Source organism: Nyctibius grandis, chromosome 1, assembly GCF_013368605.1.
Source record: "Nyctibius grandis isolate bNycGra1 chromosome 1, bNycGra1.pri, whole genome shotgun sequence".
Lineage (NCBI taxonomy): Eukaryota > Metazoa > Chordata > Aves > Nyctibiiformes > Nyctibiidae > Nyctibius > Nyctibius grandis.
The window spans coordinates 84,145,612-84,169,108 of NC_090658.1; the positions used below are offsets into that span (position 1 = coordinate 84,145,612).

Genomic DNA, 23,497 nt, shown 5'->3' on the forward strand with positions numbered 1-23,497 from the left:
TCACAAACTATCAGTGCTTGTTCATTCTCTATTTGACCATACCGCTTTTCTCTACCCTATACTAAGGGTGACATAGGTATCACCCAAATGAGGATAGTTACAGACTGCTTTAATGACTGGAGTCCAGCTACTTGCTATACAGTGTAGCACTATGTGGAAGTGACAGGTCAGCATGTTGCACTAAAATACTCGTAGCACTTTGTGCAATGGAACAAAAGACAAAAGCCAATTATACAATTATTGTTGAGCTTATATTTACCCATCCAGTTACTTAAAGAGCAAAATATGTTGTTTTCCCTTGGAAAAATAAATTGCATATTGGCATACCTTTGAACTTCTGATAGCAGAGAACTTAAATCTACTTCATAATGTATTATTAGTGCTAATTGCCGAACAGCTGTAAAAAGCCCCACATTTCTTTATTGCAGCTTATGTTTTATTTTTCATTCTATGCACAAATGTATGATTTTTGCAGTCCTTCAGCATGTACTCAGACTACCAGAAGCTTATGTAATTTAAACCAAGGTTCAGGTAAAGAGGATATGATTACTATATTAGCTAAAAATTACCCTCATCTTTTCTCCTTTTTATTATTCTGGTAGTTACTTTTAGTACTAGTTTACTGCAAGATTTTTTAATACTTTAGCTTAACAACTGTTAATTTTAGTATCAAATTTTCTAAGAATGCTTTTCCCTTGTTTCTTTCTACGTCAGAAACTGGAAAGAGCTCAAAACACATTGCAGGTTTATTAAAGTTGAAAATATGGTGTGTTTGGGTTCACTGTATCTATATAAAGAAAAGGAACATACAGGCAGTCAGTCAATTCTAAGGTAGTTCAATAACAGCATCGCTGAAGAAAAGACTACTGGTTCAACTCTGGAATGTGAGAAACTATTTTTGGTTTGTTTTAGACCCTCATTGTTACAAATTAATCAACCGCTCTTTAAAGTCTAGAACTCATTAACTTTATAAGTTTTACTGTTCCCATGACTGAACTTAACTTAAAATACTCAAGTTTACTTCACTTACTCACCTTGATCCCATTTCTGTCTATGCTCCACAAGTATCCTCTTCTCTCTTGTAAACAGACAGCAAGATATAGTTACCTGAGATTTAAAAAATTTCAGAAGGTTTACATGTAGTATAAGGTTATAGTTCAGCTTTCACTATACATCAGTAATTCCAGCCAAACTTACACCTTTTGTAGGTAGAAAGAAAATATGATTTTTTTTTAACCCTATGGACACTGCGGAGCATAGTACTCGCCCTGTTGGATACCTTATTTAAATTTTACTTCAGTCTGACTCCTCAAGTGCCTCATAGTACCAGAAAACTGCAAAAGATATATTTTAAAATGGGATGAGTTGTTTGCTTTTAGAACAATCCTAACAATTCATGTAAAGGGCGATGATAAGCTGCATATCTGGCACATGATGTCGCAGACAGGACTTTAAGATGATTCTGTGGCTGGTGTTACGCAGGAAACGGAATTCAATTATCAGAACAGCCCTTTGGCCTTGTAAAATGTAACTATCGACTTTATGCAGGTCTACGTGTTATATTTCTCACTGGCAAAGGAAGTTACTGTCTCCTATATGACCCTGCATCGCATAAAGGTTGAAATGTAGGTTTGAGAGGACTCTTACACCCTCGAAACGATGCAGCACTCTCTAACTCCCAAAAGAAGACATTATTGGGAAAGTCCATCACAGACCTATAGAAAAGAGAGATGTGACATGACTACCAAACACATGTTGCAGAACTCATAGCTAAAATTCCTAGTTATCTCCTGGTGTACTCCAAGTTATGCTTAACTATCTAGGTGCTTGTAAACATATTATTCACACATGGGCTGCAATAGTCCTGATTTAACAGAAGAAAAAGGGAAAGCGAAAAATGCACAGCAGCGCTTAGTAGTTTAACTCTAAAGTTTGTATTAAGTTTCTTGACTTTAGAAAGAAGATTAATGATTGATACGTAATTTGATCTGTTTCGTCACCCATGGAAGTAAAAACAGTCTTCAGATACAATGTAGTAAAATAATATATCTTATATGTTGTGTGGAATAGTTGAAGCTATAGCCTTTGCAGAACAGATTGAGATTCACAATGAAAAGGAAAACTAAAATGAAAAAATATTGAGTGAACAGCAGGGCCCATTTGAGGTGATTACAAAGGATGTTTCTTTATTCTGTCTTTTCTTGTGCAACCTGAAAACAGTAGCAGGGGGTTACAAGCAGAGTTCATCACAGAGCTGTCAATCACTGTCATTTAACATTTTGCAATGGAAGATGTCTTTATTCAGGGACAGCTGGGCAAATCAGAGAAACAGATTTGCAGTTAGTAGTCTGTCCAGCCTACACTAAGCAAACAAGGACAGGGCAGACATACTGGCCTCTCACATAAAAATATAATGGACTCTGCTGACCTCAGTGCCCTCCATTCAGCTTCATTCTCAGTTGTATAAAAGCTTCACTACCCATTCTCAATTTCCTTTAATTACCTACATGATGCAGATAAGAAAATGAACCTCACTTACTTACAGTCAATGATCACAAACAGGAAATTAAGTAGGCAAGTTGTTTAAAATAAGAGGAGTGTTTTGGAGGTAAATAAAACATGTGCTGGGGAAGAATTAGGGAAAATGCATTTTCAGGAGTACCAATTGGTCTGGAGTGACTTGGCTGATCCTTCTTCTTTCTGCTACTTTAAACTGCAAAGCAAAACTAAGTAAAAAATCTCCTTGGTAAATATTCTTTAAAATATCTTTGAAGGAGAAGCCAGTTAAATAAAAAGAGTGAAGCAAACATGCAGCCTTCTATAGGGCTTAAAAAGATTGTGACCTTAGGTTCAGAGAATAAATGACCACAGTTTTCTCAAGAGATCTGACAGAGACATCCAGGATTAAGCAGCAGTTGTCTTTAGTCAGTCTTCGCTTCTAATCTGCAGTCAAGATATGAAATAAATTAATGACATTCTGATTTTCTTTCCAAATCTTGAATTGTCTAATACCTATCTTTCCTGTTACATTTATATGACAGTTTAGGTGTAGTTTCATTGTGCCATTAAAGAAAATAGAAAATTTTGTACTGTCAGTTTCCAAGGCGGGAAAAAACAGCTGTATAACTGTTTTTAGGAATTGTCAAAAAAGGTTCTGTGTGTTAGGATATTAATGAGTGGGTAGAGTACTTTGCAAGTCAATTAGGTAGTTCTATTAGGTGCTCTAAAATTGCCATTTTTCTTTACCTCACTCTGCATTGGTTACTGTTGTGAATATTTCATTAATATGGATTTGCAGGAAGTCTGACTGGAGATTGAAGACTAAAATGCATAATATCGAATCTGTAGTTTAAGAGGAATATAAAACCCCAAACACTTTAATTTAATGGTCTCTGCGAAGCCCATAGCTGGGAAGACATTGCCCTTCAGGCTACCAAATGACTTTTTATTTTATGACAGAAGAAATACATTCTCTTAAATTACAGATGGAAAAGTTATCACATATTATAAAACTCTTAACTTTACTTGCAAGTTTTTTACTTTAGAAAGATCATTCTCATTCCAAACAAGAATATGTACACATACATGCACAAGAAGATTTTGTGGAGGAAAAAAAAATACCAATTAAATCACAGAACTGACTCTTCAGCCTAAATTATAGTTCTTAGGATGCTTCTGTTGAATTTTTTTTTCTTTCACAGACAGTGGATTTCCCTAGCAGGAGAATTAACATCTCTGCTCTGACTGCTAGAACAGTGATACTTGTTCCTCTCAGCCCCAAGGGTGTTGCTGCCCATAACTACAATTAGATTACCTGTTGGTGTGCAGCTCCTTTTTGCAACAGTGAGAAAGTTCTTAGACAGCTTTTATTTTGGTGTGAATGGTATTAGTCCCACTCTGGAGCACACAGAATAGTTTTCTGCACCTATTTACAATTTTGATCTTTCCTTTGATCACTGATCATCTGTTGCTTAGACACCGACTGCTCAAAATATTGAAAATATATTTTAAAAGAACCTTACCAGACCTATTTCAAACCCACTGTGCTTTGAATACAAAGAGAAAAGTAGAAACCCTGAAAACTGAAAATGTGAATTATTGACAACTTTAGAGCTAATCTTACAATGTTTGTGTGAGCCAACCAGGGTAGGGCATCTGTAGAAGGTCATCTCAAATACTGAGTCCATCCAATTAATGTATTTATTTCACTGCTTTTATTTTCTTCTTCTCTAATGTTAAAATCAGCTATGTGGAAAAAAAAATAAAATCTATAATTGTGTGAATATTTGTGAATATTTTACTAGCTATTGTTTTCCCTCACACATGATTTTGATAAATAAGAACGCTTTCTAAACATTAAAATGCTGCTATTTTAACAATGAAACCTAACTGTAGTAAATTAAATGCATATACTTTTAATGTCTCAGTAAAGAATAATAATTATTGTCAAGTTAATTACAATGGTTATTTTTTTTTTTAAAGAATGCTGAGGAGTACACAGATCTGCCTGTGAGACACAATGAAGATCAGATGAACAGTGAACTGGCAAAACATCTTCCAATTGAAGTCAATCCCCATTCGTTTGACAGTTCACACACAAAAACACACCTTCTGCTGCAAGCCCACTTCAGTCATGCCATGCTGCCTTGTCCAGATTATGCAACTGATACAAAGACAGTGCTGGACCAAGCAATTAGAATATGTCAGGTATAGTAAGGCATTTCAATATTTAATTCTTGTTGGCTTACTATTTATTGTTAGTGTGTTGTAATGTTGTGAATATAGAAAAATCTGAAGATTTCTTGCAGTCTCGTGGAGAACTTTGTTTAGGGAGGAACTAGATGCCCATAAAGATGCCCACTTTACAGAACTGGAGGTAAACAAACTTACAGTAAAAGACTGTAGTACCCTGGTTGGAGGCATCTGTTGCCATAGGGCTTGCCTCTTCTTTCATATGCAACAGCTTTCTATCTCTGTGTCATGGAATGCTGTACGTAAGTCATTCCTGCATGGGTGTGCTCCCTGCAGATTGTCATGCTGACCCCCAAGAACCTGTCTCACATGAGTACTTTTATTTTTATAGCACCCAAAAGCACTGTAGTCACTGCCAAGCATAAATAAAACATGTTTTGAAATGTGATTTGGGACGAGATACAGGATTTTTCTCTAGCTTGTGAAAAGATAAGTCTTATATTTCCCAATTATCATAGAGTCAAAGAGCACGCTTTTAAACACAGATTTTAAACTCAGTCTGGAGGCTTGTGACTGCAGTTGCGACCCACAGAAACTAAACTGAGCATGGAGAGTACTGGTAAGAAGCAATCACATACACAGCTGCATGCCTCAAAAGAATTTTAAGCAGCAATTTGAGTTTGGAATAGAGTGCTGCTATATCTGAAAAGCACAATTACAGTTACAGCAGGAAGGGTGAGCTCTAGCTGACACACCCCCCTCTGATTCTGCTGGAAAGGAATAATGTTCTCTTTAGCAGAACTGGACAAGGACTCATTCACAGGGTCTTGAAGATCAGGTAGCCTTCAACAAACTATTCTTTTTATCTTCCTGAGTTCCATATATGTAAAATAGGGACAGTAATTCTTTCTTCCTACAGTTTTTTTTTTTGCTCGAATTTTAATATCTTCAGTGATCTATGTGTCAGCTCTCAGAATGAGGCTTTGATCTTGTTTGAGGCCTGTTGACAATGTGGTAACTACAAACATCTATGAGAAATTATTAGTCAATGCTCTAGACAGACAAAATACCGTGGGCAACTCAGTGTCCAGTGATTTGGGTGGGTATCACCCTTACACTAGCAAAACCTGCAAGCTTATTATACTGACAAAAACAAACAAAGCAAAACTAAAATTAAGAAAAGGAAAGTAAGAAGCAAATAACACCACAGGTGTTATTGCTACAGAGTCTTAAACTTGGCAACCAGCATTGCTTGGATGCAAGTCTACTTCAGATATTTCTAATTAATAAAATCATGGTGCTGAAAGCTTCAATGTATGAACAGTTATTATTCATAATACTCAGTTATTAACAGAGAACAATGTCACTTGCTCAGGTGAGAAAATTTGCCTTTGTTTCAAAGAAATCACATACTTAAAGTTCATCTAGACATTTGTGGAATTAGTGTTTGGGGGGTTAATTACATATTTGGGAAAAAATGTAAATTAAAGATTCTTTTCAATAATTTTTTTGCTCAATATTTATCATGCTATGCTAAAAAATGTATTTTTTAATCCTGTTACTGCATAATAGGTGTTTCAGAAACAATAATCACTCAGAAGAAAAAAACCCTGAAATATTCAACAGTTTCTTTTAAGCTGAAGTAGAGTTCAGAAGAATGCCATTCCATACTGTGCCTTGGCACTCGGGCCTTCCGTTAACTACTGCATAATGTTACATATACAGACATCTTAAAAAAAAAAAATTCCTCTTTTAAAAAAAAAAAGAGAAAACATGCAAGCATTTTTGTATTTTGAAGTTGGCGCATGGTTCACATCTCTTGGGAGAATATTTGTTCCATCTTATTAGTCACGCTTTCCAATCGGAGGTTAAAGTTCCCAGAATCTAAGCAATAGACAGGGTTACACTTTCAATACTGGTTGTTACCTTTTTCCTTAGCACTGACCTGCTGATGAACTCTGGGTCAACAGAGGTGGAAAAAAAGATGTTAGTTGTGAGAAAAGGAACTGAACCATAGAAGGATCCATTGATAAACTTATTCATTGGGTGATGTTCTCTGTGTGTGTGAAACACACGCTCGTGCACCACCAAACGTAAAATTCAGCAATGAGACAGGAACTGGGTTTTGAGTTATGTTGAACTTTTGTTTGTTTACTTACAAAGTACTTTAGCTGTTGAGGTTGTATAGCTAACCTTCAAACTGTGACCTGAACATAAACTGTTATTTTTGCTGGCGGGTATGTGAATGACAGACACTCCATATCAGCGCTGCTTTTCTATTACAAGAAAGCAAGATCTTTCAAAGAGCTTTTACAAGTGGTTGTATCTCAGTACGTACAGCAGGCCTCCATCCCAGGTCCCCTGCAGAGCAGATTTGCCATCTCTAGACACGATACATAAGCAAGCCTCTTTCCATCACAGGCTATTAAACTTCTCCACTCTTCTGTGCTGTCTTTCACCTGAATCAGCCTTCTCTCCTATGGTTCCTTTCATATACAACCCGTTGCATCCTCCCACCCATTCCTCCAGTGTCCTCTGGGCCTCTTTCATCACTAGTGGCTTTAGACTGAGTAGAGTGAATGCTCAGTCTGAAAACTAAGTTAACAGCACCAGATATATAAATGTAGCTGATGGATTTCAGGTGACATTCCACTCTCTTCTAACAAAAAAAAATTATGCAATCACTCTTCAATTAATTTTCCTGAGGTGTCTTAGAAGTTTTGGCTTTATGTTAGAATTCTGTTCATGTATACTCATGATGAAAGATAGAAGTCACAAGCATTTAACAGAATTTGAGGAGTCATGGTGCTGGCTCAATGAAATAATGTAATTGTTAACATAGAAAATGGAAGAAACATACTCTGTTAGAGTTTTCCTATAGTTAACATTTGTTAGGTATAGATGGAGTTCATCATGGCAAGATAAAATTTAGTATCTATTAACCCAGTATGAAGTACAGAATTCTTTCCCTTTTACTGCAGAAATACAGGGAATAGCAGTATGTAACCTTCCGGAAGGTGAATGCCTGTCTGCTCCCACACCCATCTCTGTAATGAATGGCCACTGAGGCATTGACTAAACTGAAGGAATGTCCCTGCTCTACATTGAAAAGCTCAAGTCAAAAACTAACAAGTTTGTTATCAGTGACAGGCTTTCGTAGATAAAGCACAGAAGGTTCCCATGGCTCAGAAAATCTGCCATGAGTTCTTGTGTGATCTTGGGCAAGTCATTTTTTGCCTCTGTTACCTTTAATACAGTTACAGTAGACTGCATATTCTCTTCAAGCCTAGCAGTCTGTTGGCATTATTTTTACTAAGAAAAGATAGAGGTGTCACTAAGATGGTGCTGAGTACTCCAGTAGCTGCTCAAAATCAAACACTTCCCCACTTCTTGCAGAAGAACATCAAAGAATAAAAATTCTAATGAAATTATTTGTCTAGTATTTTTATAGAAGATAATTACTATTATAAAGACAATACCCCACCTTTTTTCCTCTCTCTGATTTAAGAATTTGTGAAACGGACTAAATCTAGTCTCTTTTTTACTTCTTTTGTCAGGCCTTATATTTTGTGACTGTGTATTCAGCGATCAGTTCTTACTCTGCTGTCCTAAGACTACCGCCTATATTTGCATTAATTGAAATGGATAATTGAGGCAGTAATACCATCAGTCTCAGATTCAGCAGGGCAGTCTCTTCTAGGAAATAACGTGACAGTTGCTGGCTTTGCATTGGGATTGGCCACAAGCCTCCACTTGTAGTATAATCATTGATAAAATATTTTAATATTGCCAGGAGCAGAACTGCCATGGAGCTCAGCCTTAACCTTTGAGAAGTGTTTATCTATGGATGTGTTAAACACATCTCAGCAGGGTACCTGTGCACTGAGAAGATGGACATGAAGTCAGCTTCCAAACTGAGGAGTAAAGACTTGTTTGCCCAGGAAACGTGCACATCCCTGAAACGAGGACCTTGTAACGATGTCACTGATGGCCTGCCTTTCCCCATCGTGTTACTCCTCCAGAGAATCTAATTTTGACAGGAAATAAAAAACTCTTTGGGTTAAGTACTGCGTTTCCTTAGCTGGATGAACGATGATGTGTGTAACACCGCTTTACCCGTTCTAAAATAGTTAAAGTAAATAAGTTGTTTCCAGTCCTTTAATTTGCAGCTTTTGCCACAGTTCTGCTTATGGGAATCATCTTTGTGGTACGTGTTCAGCGTCATCAAATATTGCACAAATATGCTGCCCAATTCAGCTGTCTTTTAAGAGCTAGCTTACGTACTAAATGCTCACTCTACTAAACTGCAGACTGTTCTGGCTGATGGTGGGAGCTGTATCTACTGCTCCTCGCACAAAAGGTGCAAACAGCAGAGGTGCCCGAGCTGCAGTTCCTGAACCAAACGAACGAGAATGTTCCTTATCTCTGGACTTTCCATCCTCCCCAAACCTCCTCGGTTCATAACAGCCACTAAAACTATTGATTTGGGGAGCCGTATCCTTTGGATCATTTGTTTTCCTGCCTATGAGGAAATGGAGAAGTTCTTAAAGATCCTAGGTGTGTTTTGAGCTCATATGTGTCTGTTGTTAGTGCAGGTGTGCTGATTACTTGCTGCAAGGTGGTGGGGATTACAGGAATGGCCTGTTTTACGGTTGTGTATATAAGATTTGTCCAGAAGTGCCCAGGGAAAGACATCATTGCTTTGTTTAATGAGTGCATTAGCAACTATGAATAAATGGGCAACTTTACTGAAGGAAGGGAAGAGAATCAAATTAACTTGACAATGCAGAGGATTATTCAGAAACAAGTGAAGAGCAGAGGCAATATCTCTTTAGCTACTACACGTATTCTTTGTGTATGTGGTGATGTTTCAGTGATAGCACCATGTTTGGAATTTTACTTAAATACTGGCTGCTTTCGTGGTTGGATGGCTGTTACTCCACATTAGGAGGGTGGAAATAATAGAATGATCAAAAAACTTGTAGCGCACATACTGGACAGTAATGCTTCTTTATAGATACTAAGCAGCACTGGATAGCTTTGTAGTTGAAACTACTGGGGCATAGGAAATGTTGAATTACTTGCTGCCTGCTTGTGTTTTATAGGTATATATGTGGGAGAAGGGAGGGTTACCTTTGTGGCAGTGGCGTTGGGGCTTTTGCTTGCTATGGAAAATTGGTGAACTGGTGTATGGAAGCATCTTGGTGACAGTTTAATGATCATTTGGTGCTGCTTGTATATGATCCCTCCCCCACCCATGCCAAACCTTTTCCCAGTTGGGGCTGGAGGAAATGAGTAATGCTTAACCCATTTGTGTGATCAATTCACTTAAGCAGCTACTGTGAAATGTTAATCACAACTTTAATTTGTACTGCATTAGCATTTTGATTAACTTGTAGGCTTGCTAGCACACTTGAAGCACTTTTACTCATAGTTACAGCTCGGAAATGACTTTTTGATTAATTAAGTTTGTTAGACAGCAGCTGAGCTTCCTGAATGCTAACCTTATGGGGCTAAAAGTTCAGGAGAAAGTTACTGGGAATAACTGTTGCTGTTGAAAAGGATTCTTGTGAATACACTCAAAATTTTTTAATTATTGACAAAATATTACGTTACTACTTTGAAACTGACTTTAAACTCTAAAGACGGCAGATTTCTTATGAGAAAGGTGCTGTATATTTTTCATGAGTCTGGTAGTTTTGTGTAAGATTTGGAACAAATGCTATCTTTAAGACATTGTTTATGTTTAGGAAACTGGGATTTCTTGACAGAGATTTTCTCAAAAACATTTTATTGTATTTACAGTCCTCTAGCATAGTAGAAAATATGAATGTATTAATTACTATTTTGAAAATAAATTAGATATTGGGACTCAACAAGTTCTGAACATGTTGGGTTATGCCCTGCTGAGTTTATATTGCTGGTATCACCTTCCATAGCTGCTTTTATCTCTGTAATGCTATCCAAAAAAAAAAATCAGTAAGAACCCAAACGTTGCACTCCACTAAATGTAGACAGTAAGTGATTTGTCCTTTCCTTGGTTCTGATCATACTAATAATGTTACTACGGAGGCTAAAGGTTGAATACAGGGATAGGAATCTTACGAAGCAGCTAAGAAGGTCGTAATTTGCATACATCAGTGAGACCTTTATGATGATGGGAGAATGAAGAATTAGTCTCTCGTAGGGGGTACCAGTGCATATGGAAGAGGGAGCTGAATATGCTTGTAAAAAAAGTGAAGGGAAGGGGGATGCTGAGGGCAGTATAAAAGGAGTGCCTCCTGAATAGGATTAATTACATCTTATTCACTGTATCTCTGATAAAGTATAAAGAGGGAGGTAGTCTGTAGGCTGTAGTACATGGGAAAGGTTTATGTCGTAGGGGCAAAAGGGTTCTGGGACAGGAATTAGCAGGGCTCATTCGGAGAGCTTTCAACTAGATTCGAAGGGGGACGGGGTAGTAGCTGGGCTTGCACCACTGGGGCAACGCTCTAGTGTTGAGGTAGACCAGGAGGCCTCCCATCCCCCTGGGGTGAAATCGATGTGCTCAGCTCGCTCCCTGAAATGCCTGTACACCAATGCACGCAGCATGGGGAATAAACAAGAGGAGTTAGAAATCCGTGTTCGGTCGGGGGGCTATGATCTAGTGGCAATCACAGAGACTTGGTGGGACGCCTCGCATGACTGGAATGTGGTCATGGATGGCTATGTCTTGTTCAGGAAAGACAGGCCGCTAAGGAGAGGTGGTGGAGTTGCTCTTTATGTGAGTGAGCAGCTAGAATGTATTGAGTTCTGTCCAGGGGCGGATCAGGAGGGAGTTGAGAGTTTGTGGGTGCGAACTAAGGGGCAGGCTGGCAGGGGTGATACTGTTGTGGGTGTCTATTACAGGCCACCAGATCAGGATGAGGAGGTTGATGAGGCCTTCTACAGGCAGCTGAGAGCAGTCTCGCAATTACAGGGCCTGGTTGTCATGGGGGATTTCAACTACCCTGATATTTGCTGGGAGGCCTACTCAGCCAGCCATCCCCAGTCCAGGAGGTTCCTCCAGTGCATTGATGATAACTTGCTGATGCAAATGGTGGATGAGCCAACTAGGAGAGGAGCGCTGCTGGATCTTATCCTCACTAACAAGGTGGGTCTGGTTGAAGAGGTGAAGGTTGAGGGCAGCCTTGGTTGTAGTGACCATGAGATGGTGGAGTTCAGGATCTCATGTGGCAGGAACAGAATAGCTAGCAGAATCACAACCCTGGACTTCAGGAGGGCCAACTTTGGCCTTTTCAAGCAATTGCTAGGGGAAATCCCATGGGACAGGGTACTAGAAGGTAAGGGGGCCCAAGATAGTTGGTTAGCATTCAAGGACTGCTTCTTCCGAGCTCAAGATCAGAACATCCCAGCAGGTAGGAAGTCAAGGAAGGGTAGCAGGAGACCTGCATGGTTAAACAGGGAACTGCTGGGCAAACTCAAGTGGAAGAAGAGGGTGTACAGATCATGGAAGGAGGGGCTGGCCACTTGGGAGGAATAGAAGTCTGTTGTCAGAGGATGTAGGGAGGCAATTAGGAAAGCTAAGGCCTCCTTGGAATTAAACCTTGTAAGAGAGGTCAAGGACAACAGAAAGGGCTTCTTCAAATACATTGCAGGTAAAGGTAAAGCCAACACTAGAGGCAATGTAGACCCACTGATGAATGAGGTGGGGGCCCTGGAGACAGAGGATACAAAGAAGGCAGAGTTACTGAATGCCTTCTTTGCCTCTGTCTATACTGCTGGAGGCTGTCCTGAGGAGCCCCGGACCCCTGAGGCCCCAGAAGAAGTCAGGATAGAGGAGGAATCTGTCTTGGTAGATGAGGGCTGGGTCAGGGACCAATTAAGCAATCTGGACGTCCATAAATCCATGGGCCCTGATGGGATGCACCCGCGGGTGCTGAGGGAGCTGGCGGAAGTCATTGCTAGGCCACTCTCCATCATCTTTGCTAAGTCGTGGGCAACAGGAGAGGTGCCTGAGGACTGGAGGAAAGCGAATGTCACTCCAGTCTTCAAAAAGGGCAAGAAGGAGGACCCGGATAACTATAGACCGGTCAGCCTCACCTCCATCCCTGGAAAGGTGATGGAACAACTTGTTCTTGATGCTGTCTCTAGGCACATCAAGGATAGGGGGATCATTAGGGGCACTCAGCATGGCTTCACCAAGGGGAAGTCATGCTCAACCAACTTGATAGCCTTTTATGAGGATGTAACCCGGTGGATAGATGATGGTAAAGCTGTGGATGTGGTCTATCTCGATTTCAGTAAAGCGTTTGACACGGTCTCTCACAGCATCCTCGCAGCTAAACTGGGGAAGTGTGGTCTGGATGATCGGGTAGTGAGGTGGATTGTGAACTGGCTGAAGGAAAGAAGCCAGAGAGTGGTGGTCAATGGGACAGAGTCCAGTTGGAGGCCTGTGTCTAGCGGAGTCCCTCAAGGGTCAGTATTGGGACCAGTACTATTCAATATATTCATTAATGACTTGGATGAGGGAATAGAGTGCACTGTCAGCAAGTTCGCTGATGACACAAAACTGGGAGGAGTGGCTGACACACCGGAAGGCTGCGCAGCCATTCAGAGAGACCTAGACAGGCTGGAGAGTTGGGCGGGGAGTAATTTAATGAAATATAACAAGGGCAAGTGTAGAGTCCTGCATCTGGGCAAGAATAACCCCATGTACCAGTACAAGTTGGGGGCAGACCTGTTGGAGAGCAGCGTAGGGGAAAGGGACCTGGGGGTCCTAGTGGACAGCAGGATGACCATGAGCCAGCAGTGTGCCCTTGTGGCCAAGAAGGCCAATGGCATCCTGGGGTGTATTAGAAGGGGTGTGGTCAGCAGGTCGAGAGAGGTTCTCCTCCCCCTCTACTCTGCCCTGGTGAGGCCGCATCTGGAGTATTGTGTCCAGTTCTGGGCCCCTCAGTTCAAGAAGGACAGGGAACTGCTAGAGAGAGTCCAGCGCAGAGCCACAAAGATGATTAAGGGAGTGGAACATCTCCCTTATGAGGAGAGGCTGAGGGAGCTGGGTCTCTTTAGCTTGGAGAAGAGGAGACTGAGGGGTGACCTCATCAATGTTTATAAATATGTAAAGGGCAAGTGTCATGAGGATGGAGCCAGGCTCTTCTCAGTGACATCCCTTGACAGGACAAGGGGCAATGGGTGCAAGCTGGAACACAGGAGGTTCCGCATAAATATAAGGAAAAACTTCTTTACGGTGAGGGTGACCGAACACTGGAACAGGCTGCCCAGAGAGGTTGTGGAGTCTCCTTCTCTGGAGACATTCAAAACCCGCCTGGACGTGTTCCTGTGTGATATGGTCTAGGCAATCCTGCTCCGGCAGGGGGGGATTGGACTAGATGATCTTTCGAGGTCCCTTCCAATCCCTAACATTCTGTGATTCTGTGATTCTGAGACTATACACCTCTATGAGTCTGACTTAACTGATCTGAAAAACTCCTCCTCCTCCCCAAATTAATACATTTCTATAAAGTAATCTTGGACTGGATCTCTGAAGTGCAAAGGTTCTGTAGATACCTGTTTTACCAATATATAACATACAAAAGGTAGTGACCTTAAACCCTCTATAAGTCTTCTTCAAATAAATTCCAACTTTTCAAGTCAGTTGTTGTTTCTGGGGTATATAATTGAAGCACTGTAATAATGATTTATATAAAAACATGAAATTTATAGCACATGGCATTCTTTAACATCTGGAAAAATATTTTACTTGTATTAGTATGATCTCAAGTCATATGTGGATCATAATATAATATTACATATTGGAAGGCTTCCTACATTTGAAGCATGTGCAAAAAAGATTTATTGTTATGCTGAATTCGTAGTTTTCAGGAAAATGGTTAAAATGCATACACTTTTGCATATTATTATCTATAAATATTTGTTGTATAAATGCTGTCATCCTAAACAGCTGTAATTAGGCACCATTCTAACGATTTTAATAGATTATGGATTTAAACTCATATTTTTAACTGAAGTATGGTCCTAGACAACAGAACTTATATTATCGTAGAATCATAGAATGGTTTGGGTTGGAAGGGACCTTAAAAATCATGTAGTTCGAACCCCCCTGCCATGGGCAGGGACATCTTCCGCTAGACCAGGTTGCTCAAAGCCCCATCCAACCTGCCCTTGAACACTTCCAGGGAGGGGGCATCCACAGCTTCTCTGGGCAACCTGTGCCAGTGTCTCACCACCCTCACAGTAAAGAATTTCTTCCTAATATTAGCGTGCAGCGAAGACAAGAGTGGGGATATTTTGCTTGTTTGATGTTGGAATACTCCACACAATAAATTCAGGTACACCTATATCAGTCACTTATTGAGCATCAGCATTTTTGTCCTACCCCTGCCATGGTTTATAGCTTGTTGCTTCCCATGTTGGTACAAGCCAAGCTATTTTTGATAATGACAGACAAAATGTTAAAGGATGTGTCACTAATTGCTGTTATTACTTTGTGGTTGTCCAAGTATGACACTTGAAAGGCCTAAAAGCTAACATCTGATTCTTTCATTAAAACCCATCTCAGTATACGCCTCTGGTTTTATTCTCCTAAGTGCAGGAAGAGGCCCAAATAAGATGATGGTAAACGTGTTTTTCATTATAACAAGCAATATTTCCCTTGACTGCATCTATTTACCCCATGTTTTCTACTTTAGGTTAAAAAGTGGTGGGCTTAGGGCTTTTTTTTTTAACTTGTTAGTTTACCAAAAAATATTTGTGTGCTTTTTCTGTAAGTAAAAGCATCTTTATAGTTTTATTGTTTCCTTCTTGCACTCACTGTCTTCTTAATTTTTTCTCTGTGATGAAATTATCCTATGTTGGCATGAAATTCTGAGGCTAGAAAGGCAAATAACCAATTTGTGCCATTTCTCAGTTTAGAGTAATATTCTTAATCTGTTCCAATCTTATCAACTATAAGATATTTAGCAATTACTTACTTCTTTGCCAAATAAGAGTTGAAGTTAAGAAGCCACAAATTTCTAGAAAATTATGCTGGTTTGTAGTTAAAAACAACAACAAACCAAACAAGCAGCAACTGGAGAAACTAGAGAGAGTAAATGTTATTAATCAGATAACATAAATATTAAATACTTATAGTTTTTTCTTTTGTCCTTTATGGTATTTTCTTCATTTAGTTGCTACATTTTATACAGCTCATTTGGAGATAGGGAAATGACTCAATTTGTTACCTTGAGTATTTATAGGAATTTCAATAACAAGTTAAGTATCAAGCATCTGTGTGTTTTACGCTTAGCGGAAAATGAAACGTGTGCGGGTTTCCAAGGCAGCAGATGAAACCAGCCAACTTCACCATTGTTCTGACTTTTTCACAATGTCACTGTCTTGGATTTCACATCCAGATAGAGATGCTGTGAATAAATTCTATGGGTGAAGAAGCAGAAAATAAGGAGGAAAAGAGGATTTGCCATGTGGATTCGTTACAACAATGTAGAACACAGAGTCTCACACACACAGGCTTTCCTTACTCCCTACGGGATATCTATCTGTAGGCCTCTATCAATTTCTAGGAGATTTTCTAGGTTGAAAGGATCCTCCAGTTAATTTCAGTGTATAGCTTGTTTTAGATTTATCTTTCTCTTACGTCTTCTCTCTTCCTTTTCCCCTTTTCAAACCTCTGTTAAAAGGGGTGGGGGTAGGGGAATAGATGTAGGAAAAAAAAAAAAAGAAAGAAAACAATGAAAACAGTGTTACACATGTATCCTCAGAAGCATTTTATGAAAATACCACTGCTTCATGCTGACTAAAAGTACAACTTACCGTATTCTTCTTGCTGCTCATGGAGAAGACAGGATATCTACGCACCCATTATTCTTCATGTATATACAGCAGGCTCATCATTGAGGAACATGATGTTTCAGGCTATTACAGAATAGCAGAAAGGAAAGAACAAGAATCAGGTCGTGGAGAATAGGAAAGAGGTACGATACTGTCTGAGCAGCACGCTCAGAGATACGGACTGTACCATATGTGTAGGCTTCAATATATTTTAAAATGCGGAAGCAGGTAAAGAGCAACTCGCCCTGTAAGTTTAAAAGACGGACTACACTCTGATATATGCTGAAACAATTCCCTCTTTATCTGACTAAAAATCATGTGAACCAACACATAAATCTACAGGCCATGAGGCTGCTCCTTTCAAATGTGACTTCTAACATAATTCTATTTTCTATTGGGTAAAAAGAATCATACCTGGAAATCACCTTGGCAAGCCAAGTGAAAAGATGATAGAAAAAGAAAACCAGTAATGTAGTGCTCTGAGATACTATTTCTAGGGTCACTAGGAATGCTATTAGGGTGTTTCAAGGTGCTATCGCTCTTCCTTCAAAAAAGACGAGTTAAATGTTAAATCTAGATCTTTATTAGCTGAAAGGCACTTTATCCACGATTCATGAGAAATGAGACAACATTTGTGTAATACAGGGTAACACTTCAAATATTTTTCTAGGTGTCGCTGATCTTATCACCCCGGTCTGGAATAAAACCTGTTGAAATTGCATTGTAAACTGCTAAAATGAACTGCATGACTGGCCAGGACTGAAACTAACTTGTGTCTTTAAACTCAGTATTTCTCCAGAATCAGTGTAATTTAACTGAAATAGCTCTGCGTGTGTAAACAACTCCTTTGTTTAAAGAAGATTCCACTGTTTAGTTTGCCTTAAGTAAATGCTGCCTTTTGTTTGTCTGTAAAACATTTGATTAAATGTAAAGACTTACGTAGACAGCTCCTCCTCATTACAGTAGTGGCTGGAGAAGGAGTTAAAATGATGCAGGTATCTGCTGTCTAAGGAACTATCAAACAATATCATTTGTCTTTAAAAGAAAAACCCATGGAAACATCTTAAGCCTAGTCCTAAAATCAAACTACAGCTCTCCTAATAGCAAGAAGATGATATTTTAAGAAGTGTTGAAACTGTTCAATATACCAGACTGTTTTCTTGCTTTCTTAAAAAACGTTTTCTAGTATTTTAATGAAACTCCATATTTCCTACATGGCACAATACATGACTTTCTACTGAATTAGAGGGTTGTAATATGAAGACCCACACTTTGTTGTGATTGTGATGGTATTAAACACCAAAATAAGCAAGATAGCTAACATATTATAACATCATTTTCTTCACTAGCTGAAATACTTCTATAAATTGTAATAATTGTTTTAAGGTACTCTAGACAGGGTGCAAAGTATATGTTCAAATAACTGCATTTACTATGAAAAAAAATTATGATGAAACCAAAAACTCGTGTTTGATCCTTTTTCCTTTGGAAGAACTCTTAAGTTCTCTTTCAGACTAATGAAACAGAATTTAAGTCCAGTCAGGAAAAAAGTAAGAGTAAGATTTTTTTCATGTCAATAGGGCCACTCGCAATGCACAATCCATAACGTATTTTGCAGGTTTAGATCTTTATGCTAGTGATACTTATAGTTTACCTGTTACTTGTATGGTCTAAAACATAGTAAGTAGAAATGGAACAGAAACTCACGAGACACGGAAGGCAGAATGATCATTAGCACTTTAAGGTGTGATGTGTAGCTGGGTAGGGGTTGTTCGTTTGCTTGGGTTTTTTATGTACTTTGGGAAAGCTTTTCAGATTCAGGATAGAGATGCTGAAAGGGAGACAGGCAAGCATCCCTCATTCTCAAGACAATCAACTGTTCACTATGCAAAGGGTGAAATCCATGTTATTTCTGACTGCTCTTACTCACCCTAGGTAAATTATTAGCTATTTTGTAGTTTTTCTTTAAGATTTCAAGTTAGGTGTCAGTGTTGAACAAAACCTCAAAAATGCTCATTAAGCTAAATTTTAGGTTTTTTAGCTAGTCCAATTCAAGAGATTTTTTAAGTCCTTAGGTTAAAATGGGAATAATAACTGCTACTGGTAAGTGGCTTTAGTATTAATTTTTGAACAAATGTAAATTTGTTGTTGTTCTTAAATAGCTCAAGGATTTTTGAATAAATATGCAATTCTGGCAAAGCTCTCATGTCAAAATATAAACCAGTACTTCTGTTAATTGTAACTTCTTCCTTTGCAGTAAACTTTGTGATTTATTCCTTTCATTCTGAGTTGGATTATATAAAAGATAGATAGGTTATTTGTAAGAAAAAGATCCCAGCTTCTGCTCTCACCCCCAAAAACATGGTGTAAATTACCTTTTCCAGAGTAAGAGTTGATGATGATGATGCAAGATTTAATCCATCTTTTTTTCAAGGTTAATTCAAAAGGTACCTACTGCGATTAGTAGAGGTTGAGGTAAATTCCTATGTTGCAGGCCTAGAAATTCCTGTATGTTAAACATTAAATAAATGCTTTTACTTGTATGAACCACGTGCACAATTATACTTGCATTCTCTTTTTTACGTATGTCTCTGTTAATTAGGCAATGCTGGATGTGGCAGCACATCATGGCTGGCTGGTGACTGCTGTGAATATAACCAGTCTGGTGCAGATGGTGGTTCAGGGTAGATGGATACAAGACTCTTCCCTCCTTACTTTGCCCAATATAGAGCTACACCACCTTTACCTTTTTCGGTACGTAATTCTTCTGGCATTTGCAGGTTTGCAATTTCATCCCACCTCTGACTGCTCGTTGTGTTTGGATGTCATTGTTGTGCCCAAGAATGTTCGTTAATGCACCAGAAGCAGAACTCGTTCTTTCACAGTGATGCTTTCCCAAATAGAGTTTCTGTTTCTGTTTTCAATATTCATTGATTAATTAACCCCCTCAGATTATTTTGAGAAGCATGATTCCAGACAAATTAATAAGAGATCACTGGAAGGGTTCCAAGTCCTAACAAATCTAACTCTGTATATTAATTATCTCTCTATTTTAATCCATTATAGAAATACATTAGTATCCATCTTAATATCATAGATAATGCTAAGCTCTGTAGATGCCTAGATGATGCAGTAATTAATGCTATCCAAAAATAAATGACCAGCATTTAATAACAGAAGCCAGTATCAAATTTTACCACCAAAACAACTGAAAACAAATGTTTGCTTTCCCTCCCTGGACATATGTTTTGCTGACTGTATCAGGAAGTGGAGCCAAGGCAAAAGGAAGAGCGTGCATGGAGGTTACCAAGGGCCTATTGAGTGTCTTCCTGAACTAATGGCTGCCTGCGAAGGAAAAGAGAATGTTTTTGCTTCCATTGTGGACAGTGAATTGCAAACAGCACACATTTCACAGGTAATACTTTCTATCCGTGGTCATTATCAATGTGGTTGGAAAGGAAGAGTATCTGGGAAAAGAAATACTCTCTTCCCTTCAGCAAATATCATGTGATGTTCTCTATAAAGTGCAACACATTCATTGCTTTAATTTCAAGGTACTGCTAGCTTTACAGGGTTTCTTCTCTGCCTGTTTTCTTAATATTATTTTCACTTATTCCCTGCTAACTGGTAACAGAGTCTGGTTTATGGCTGATATTACCACATCTCTTTGCTCTAAAGATGCTTCTGTAGGTCATTCAATCTGCTGAGCGTTATCCACCTTTTCATAGCCAGCTATGCACTAGGAATAATACATGGGTTGCAAATGTCATCGTAGCTGTTTTCTGAAGTGGTCTGTCAAACACAATTCCTTTCTGACGATACCCTTAGTAAAAGATCCAGCACTAATTTTCTATTTGAAACAGAAAAAGCAGGTGAAATTTTCACACTTCGTGGGGGGAAGAAAAAAATACTATCTCAAAATGTTGTGGCTTCTGGAGTTTTATTTTCAGTTTGGTTTTCAAGCCATTTCCAGCAAAGGGCAGCTATATTCCGTAGTATTCATCACATGTTAAGCCTATTGATTTCAAATAAATGTACGAAAGATGAAAACTTCAAATGCTATACTTCAAATGTTTTTTATTTGAATATTTAAAAGGGCAGCAATATGTCCTGTGTTTGACTGTTCAGCTTCAGCTAAACCTTTTACTGGTATGCAAACAAGGAGAAAAGTACTTAAATGTCTACAACAGACATCTGCATTTGTAACTAAATTAACATCAAAATTTTGAATTAAGAAAATGTATTGACATCAAAACAAGGCTTCCTTTAACAACATATTTCTAACGTAATATACATTGATTTCAGTCCAACTTTCAGATGTGATAAAAATTAGAACATTGTTGTAATTAGTTCAGGGAGAACTCAGAAGTAAACTTACTTAATTTATTTGCATAAATTGCCATTCTGTTATCTTTAAAAGCAAATGCAAATTGGCTCTGTCTGATACGATGATGGTTATTTGGCTCAAAAGTGCTTCAATTTGCGTAGCAATCTGGTGTCGTCTCTGCAGTGAGGCGATCCCAGGTAACATACAAATCCTGAATTATTCCAGAAATTAGTATGTTTAAAGCATCAATTTAAGTGCTAATTGCAGTAGTAATGAGAAAAAGCAGTACTACTGTGAGATTTGCATCTACTGCCCCATCAGTATGCCTGGAACGGCTGCTGACTGGCAGAGGATTTGGCTGCTAATTAAATAATTGTATGCATGGCAGTGTTCTCGTCTGATTCAATAGATGAAGATTAATCCTCAGATAAATATGTTTGGCTGGTATTGAAATGTCTTAGCAGTTTCTTCAAAAATAGCTTGTGTGTATGTGGTGTGTACGTTCACACTGTGAATGACTTTATGCCTCTATATGTCTATGTTTGTAAATACAGATGCATATAAGAGGGAAAAACATAATGCCTTAGCATCATATGAAGAGAAAGTTTCATTTCTGAGTTGGGAATGGCCATATTGGGTATAGCAAAGCCGTGACTGTATTATGCAAGTCATTGCAAATGTGAAACATTTATACCAACATTTTATATTCTTTACGGCATTTTTTTCAGAAAAAAAACTATTGTAATACCTTGTAGAGAATAAAATTTTTATTGAGACTGCCTGTTGACTGCCTTCATATGTGAAGTCCTTCAATGCACACTTAGACAGGGGCCAACCAAGAGAAAAATTCTTCAATAAATAATGCATCTTTATGATATATTTTCTATAATGAAAGAATACAAGATTACAGAGTTTAAGCCTAGCATTCTGGCACCAGACCTGAACAAAGTCAAATAAAGTGGTAAGTACACCACTAAATTGCCAAAAACATTGTTTTCTAACAGACCTTTTACTTCTCACTCACAGTATATTGAACCTGTATCTTAAGCCTGTTACTAGCATGAAACTGGTAAAAACAGCTTGAGCTTTACATAAATTTGAGGCAGACAGGAAAAGGAACAATTTCACATTTGGAAAGCAGAAAATGTCTTTTAAGCAGATTGGTAATTAATTTTTAAATAGCAGCTCTTGAAGCTGCTCATGGATTTGGAATATTAGGCTAAGTCCTGGGGAGACAGATTATTGGCAAAAATGCTAATGATGTTATCAACGGTTCGTTAAGAATTTCTCATGTGATTATGATTTGCATCTATGGGTTTGGTAGGTACATATATATATAGTATATATGTACATGCACACATTGAGCATGTTGATATATTTAAAAGGAGGTAATATGTACTTGTGTCATCCTATACAGCAAAAAAACCAGTAAAATTGTCAAGCAATACCTAAGTGACGTGGCAGCCTGAGTTTAATTTTCCAAAAGTTAGTTATAAGCCTAAACCTCATTGAAAGTCAGTGGGGCTTTGAAAGCTGACAGCTAAATTCAAAAACTATTTAGACTGCAACTGATCTTTGGCCTAAGCTCCATCTTTGTTTCAGTGATTCATTCTGAATCATATTTCTTTGACAAATCTTTTTCAGTTTCTAAGTCACTTAGGCATTAGGCATCTTTTAAAATACTAAGCTGATATTTATATTATTGAAGGAGAAAAAAGAAACCTCGAGACTGAAAAAAATATTATCCCTTCTGTAGTATTAGCTGCTTTTACTCTGGAAGAATCTGTGTTCCTATAACCTTCTTTTTCAATTTCAGCTGCTACTACTTGACTTTATTCCTCAGTAAGAAAAGCATTTGTTTATTTTCTCCACGTTGCATGGATGATAAAAAGGCAGCATGCTGTCCATATTTTATCAATGGTCAAGCAGTACTAACTTTGCCTTTCATTTTCAAATACACAAGGCCTGGAGAATGACATATTACAACTACTTTCTTATCTAATTAGAAAGTTACTCAGAGTTACTTTGTTTTGTTTGCACTGTAAAAGCTACATGAGGACATGACAGCCTTTGACAAATAGAATTGGGGTTGTACAGTATAAACCAGACCAAATCAGAGTCTTCAACAGAGCGACAGGTAATGCCACTAAAGGAGTTAATACATGATGATCTCTGCTGAAATTAAACCTTGTTCTAACATAATTGTAACAGGTCTTGTCCTCTGAGATAGTGCACATAAAAGTTTTCCAGGTAAATGATATCTAAAGTACAACCAAAGGAGTGATCCCTGGGTTGGTATATATTAGGGTGCCTCTACTAAGCACAGCAGAAGTGCTGTGGTGCACGGAGAGTCTGACATAGTAGGTCTGTACAGTTCCTACAGTAAGCTTCGTCTTAAAAACCTTTACATTAAACAGAAAATCATTTGCCAGTTGAGGTGTTACTACTCAAGTTGTCTCATCTGAAGGTGATTTTAGTATTGTCTTGTGTGCTAAATGTAACGGAATCCTGACAACAACTAATTAATTAAGAATGTCTGTGGTGTTTTTTCCTCCTTCTTCACGGTGCGGCCTTTTTTTCCCCCTTTTCCCTTTCAGACTTGGGACAAAGAGGGGTATCTTTTCCCTTAACATTCTAGCAGTTTAT

The 23,497-nt window shown here is 38.5% G+C and overlaps 1 protein-coding gene across 1 annotated transcript in view; it reads left to right on the plus strand.

Annotated features, from left to right (window-relative positions):
* The window catches only part of ASCC3 (activating signal cointegrator 1 complex subunit 3), a 274,898-nt gene that overhangs the window by 246,345 nt on the left and 5,056 nt on the right, over positions 1–23,497 (plus strand). The window contains exons 37-39 of the mRNA XM_068401794.1: positions 4,483–4,707; positions 19,127–19,278; positions 19,789–19,939. Coding sequence (XP_068257895.1) covers positions 4,483–4,707; positions 19,127–19,278; positions 19,789–19,939 — 528 coding nt within the window. The remainder of the gene's footprint in view (positions 1–4,482; positions 4,708–19,126; positions 19,279–19,788; positions 19,940–23,497) is intronic.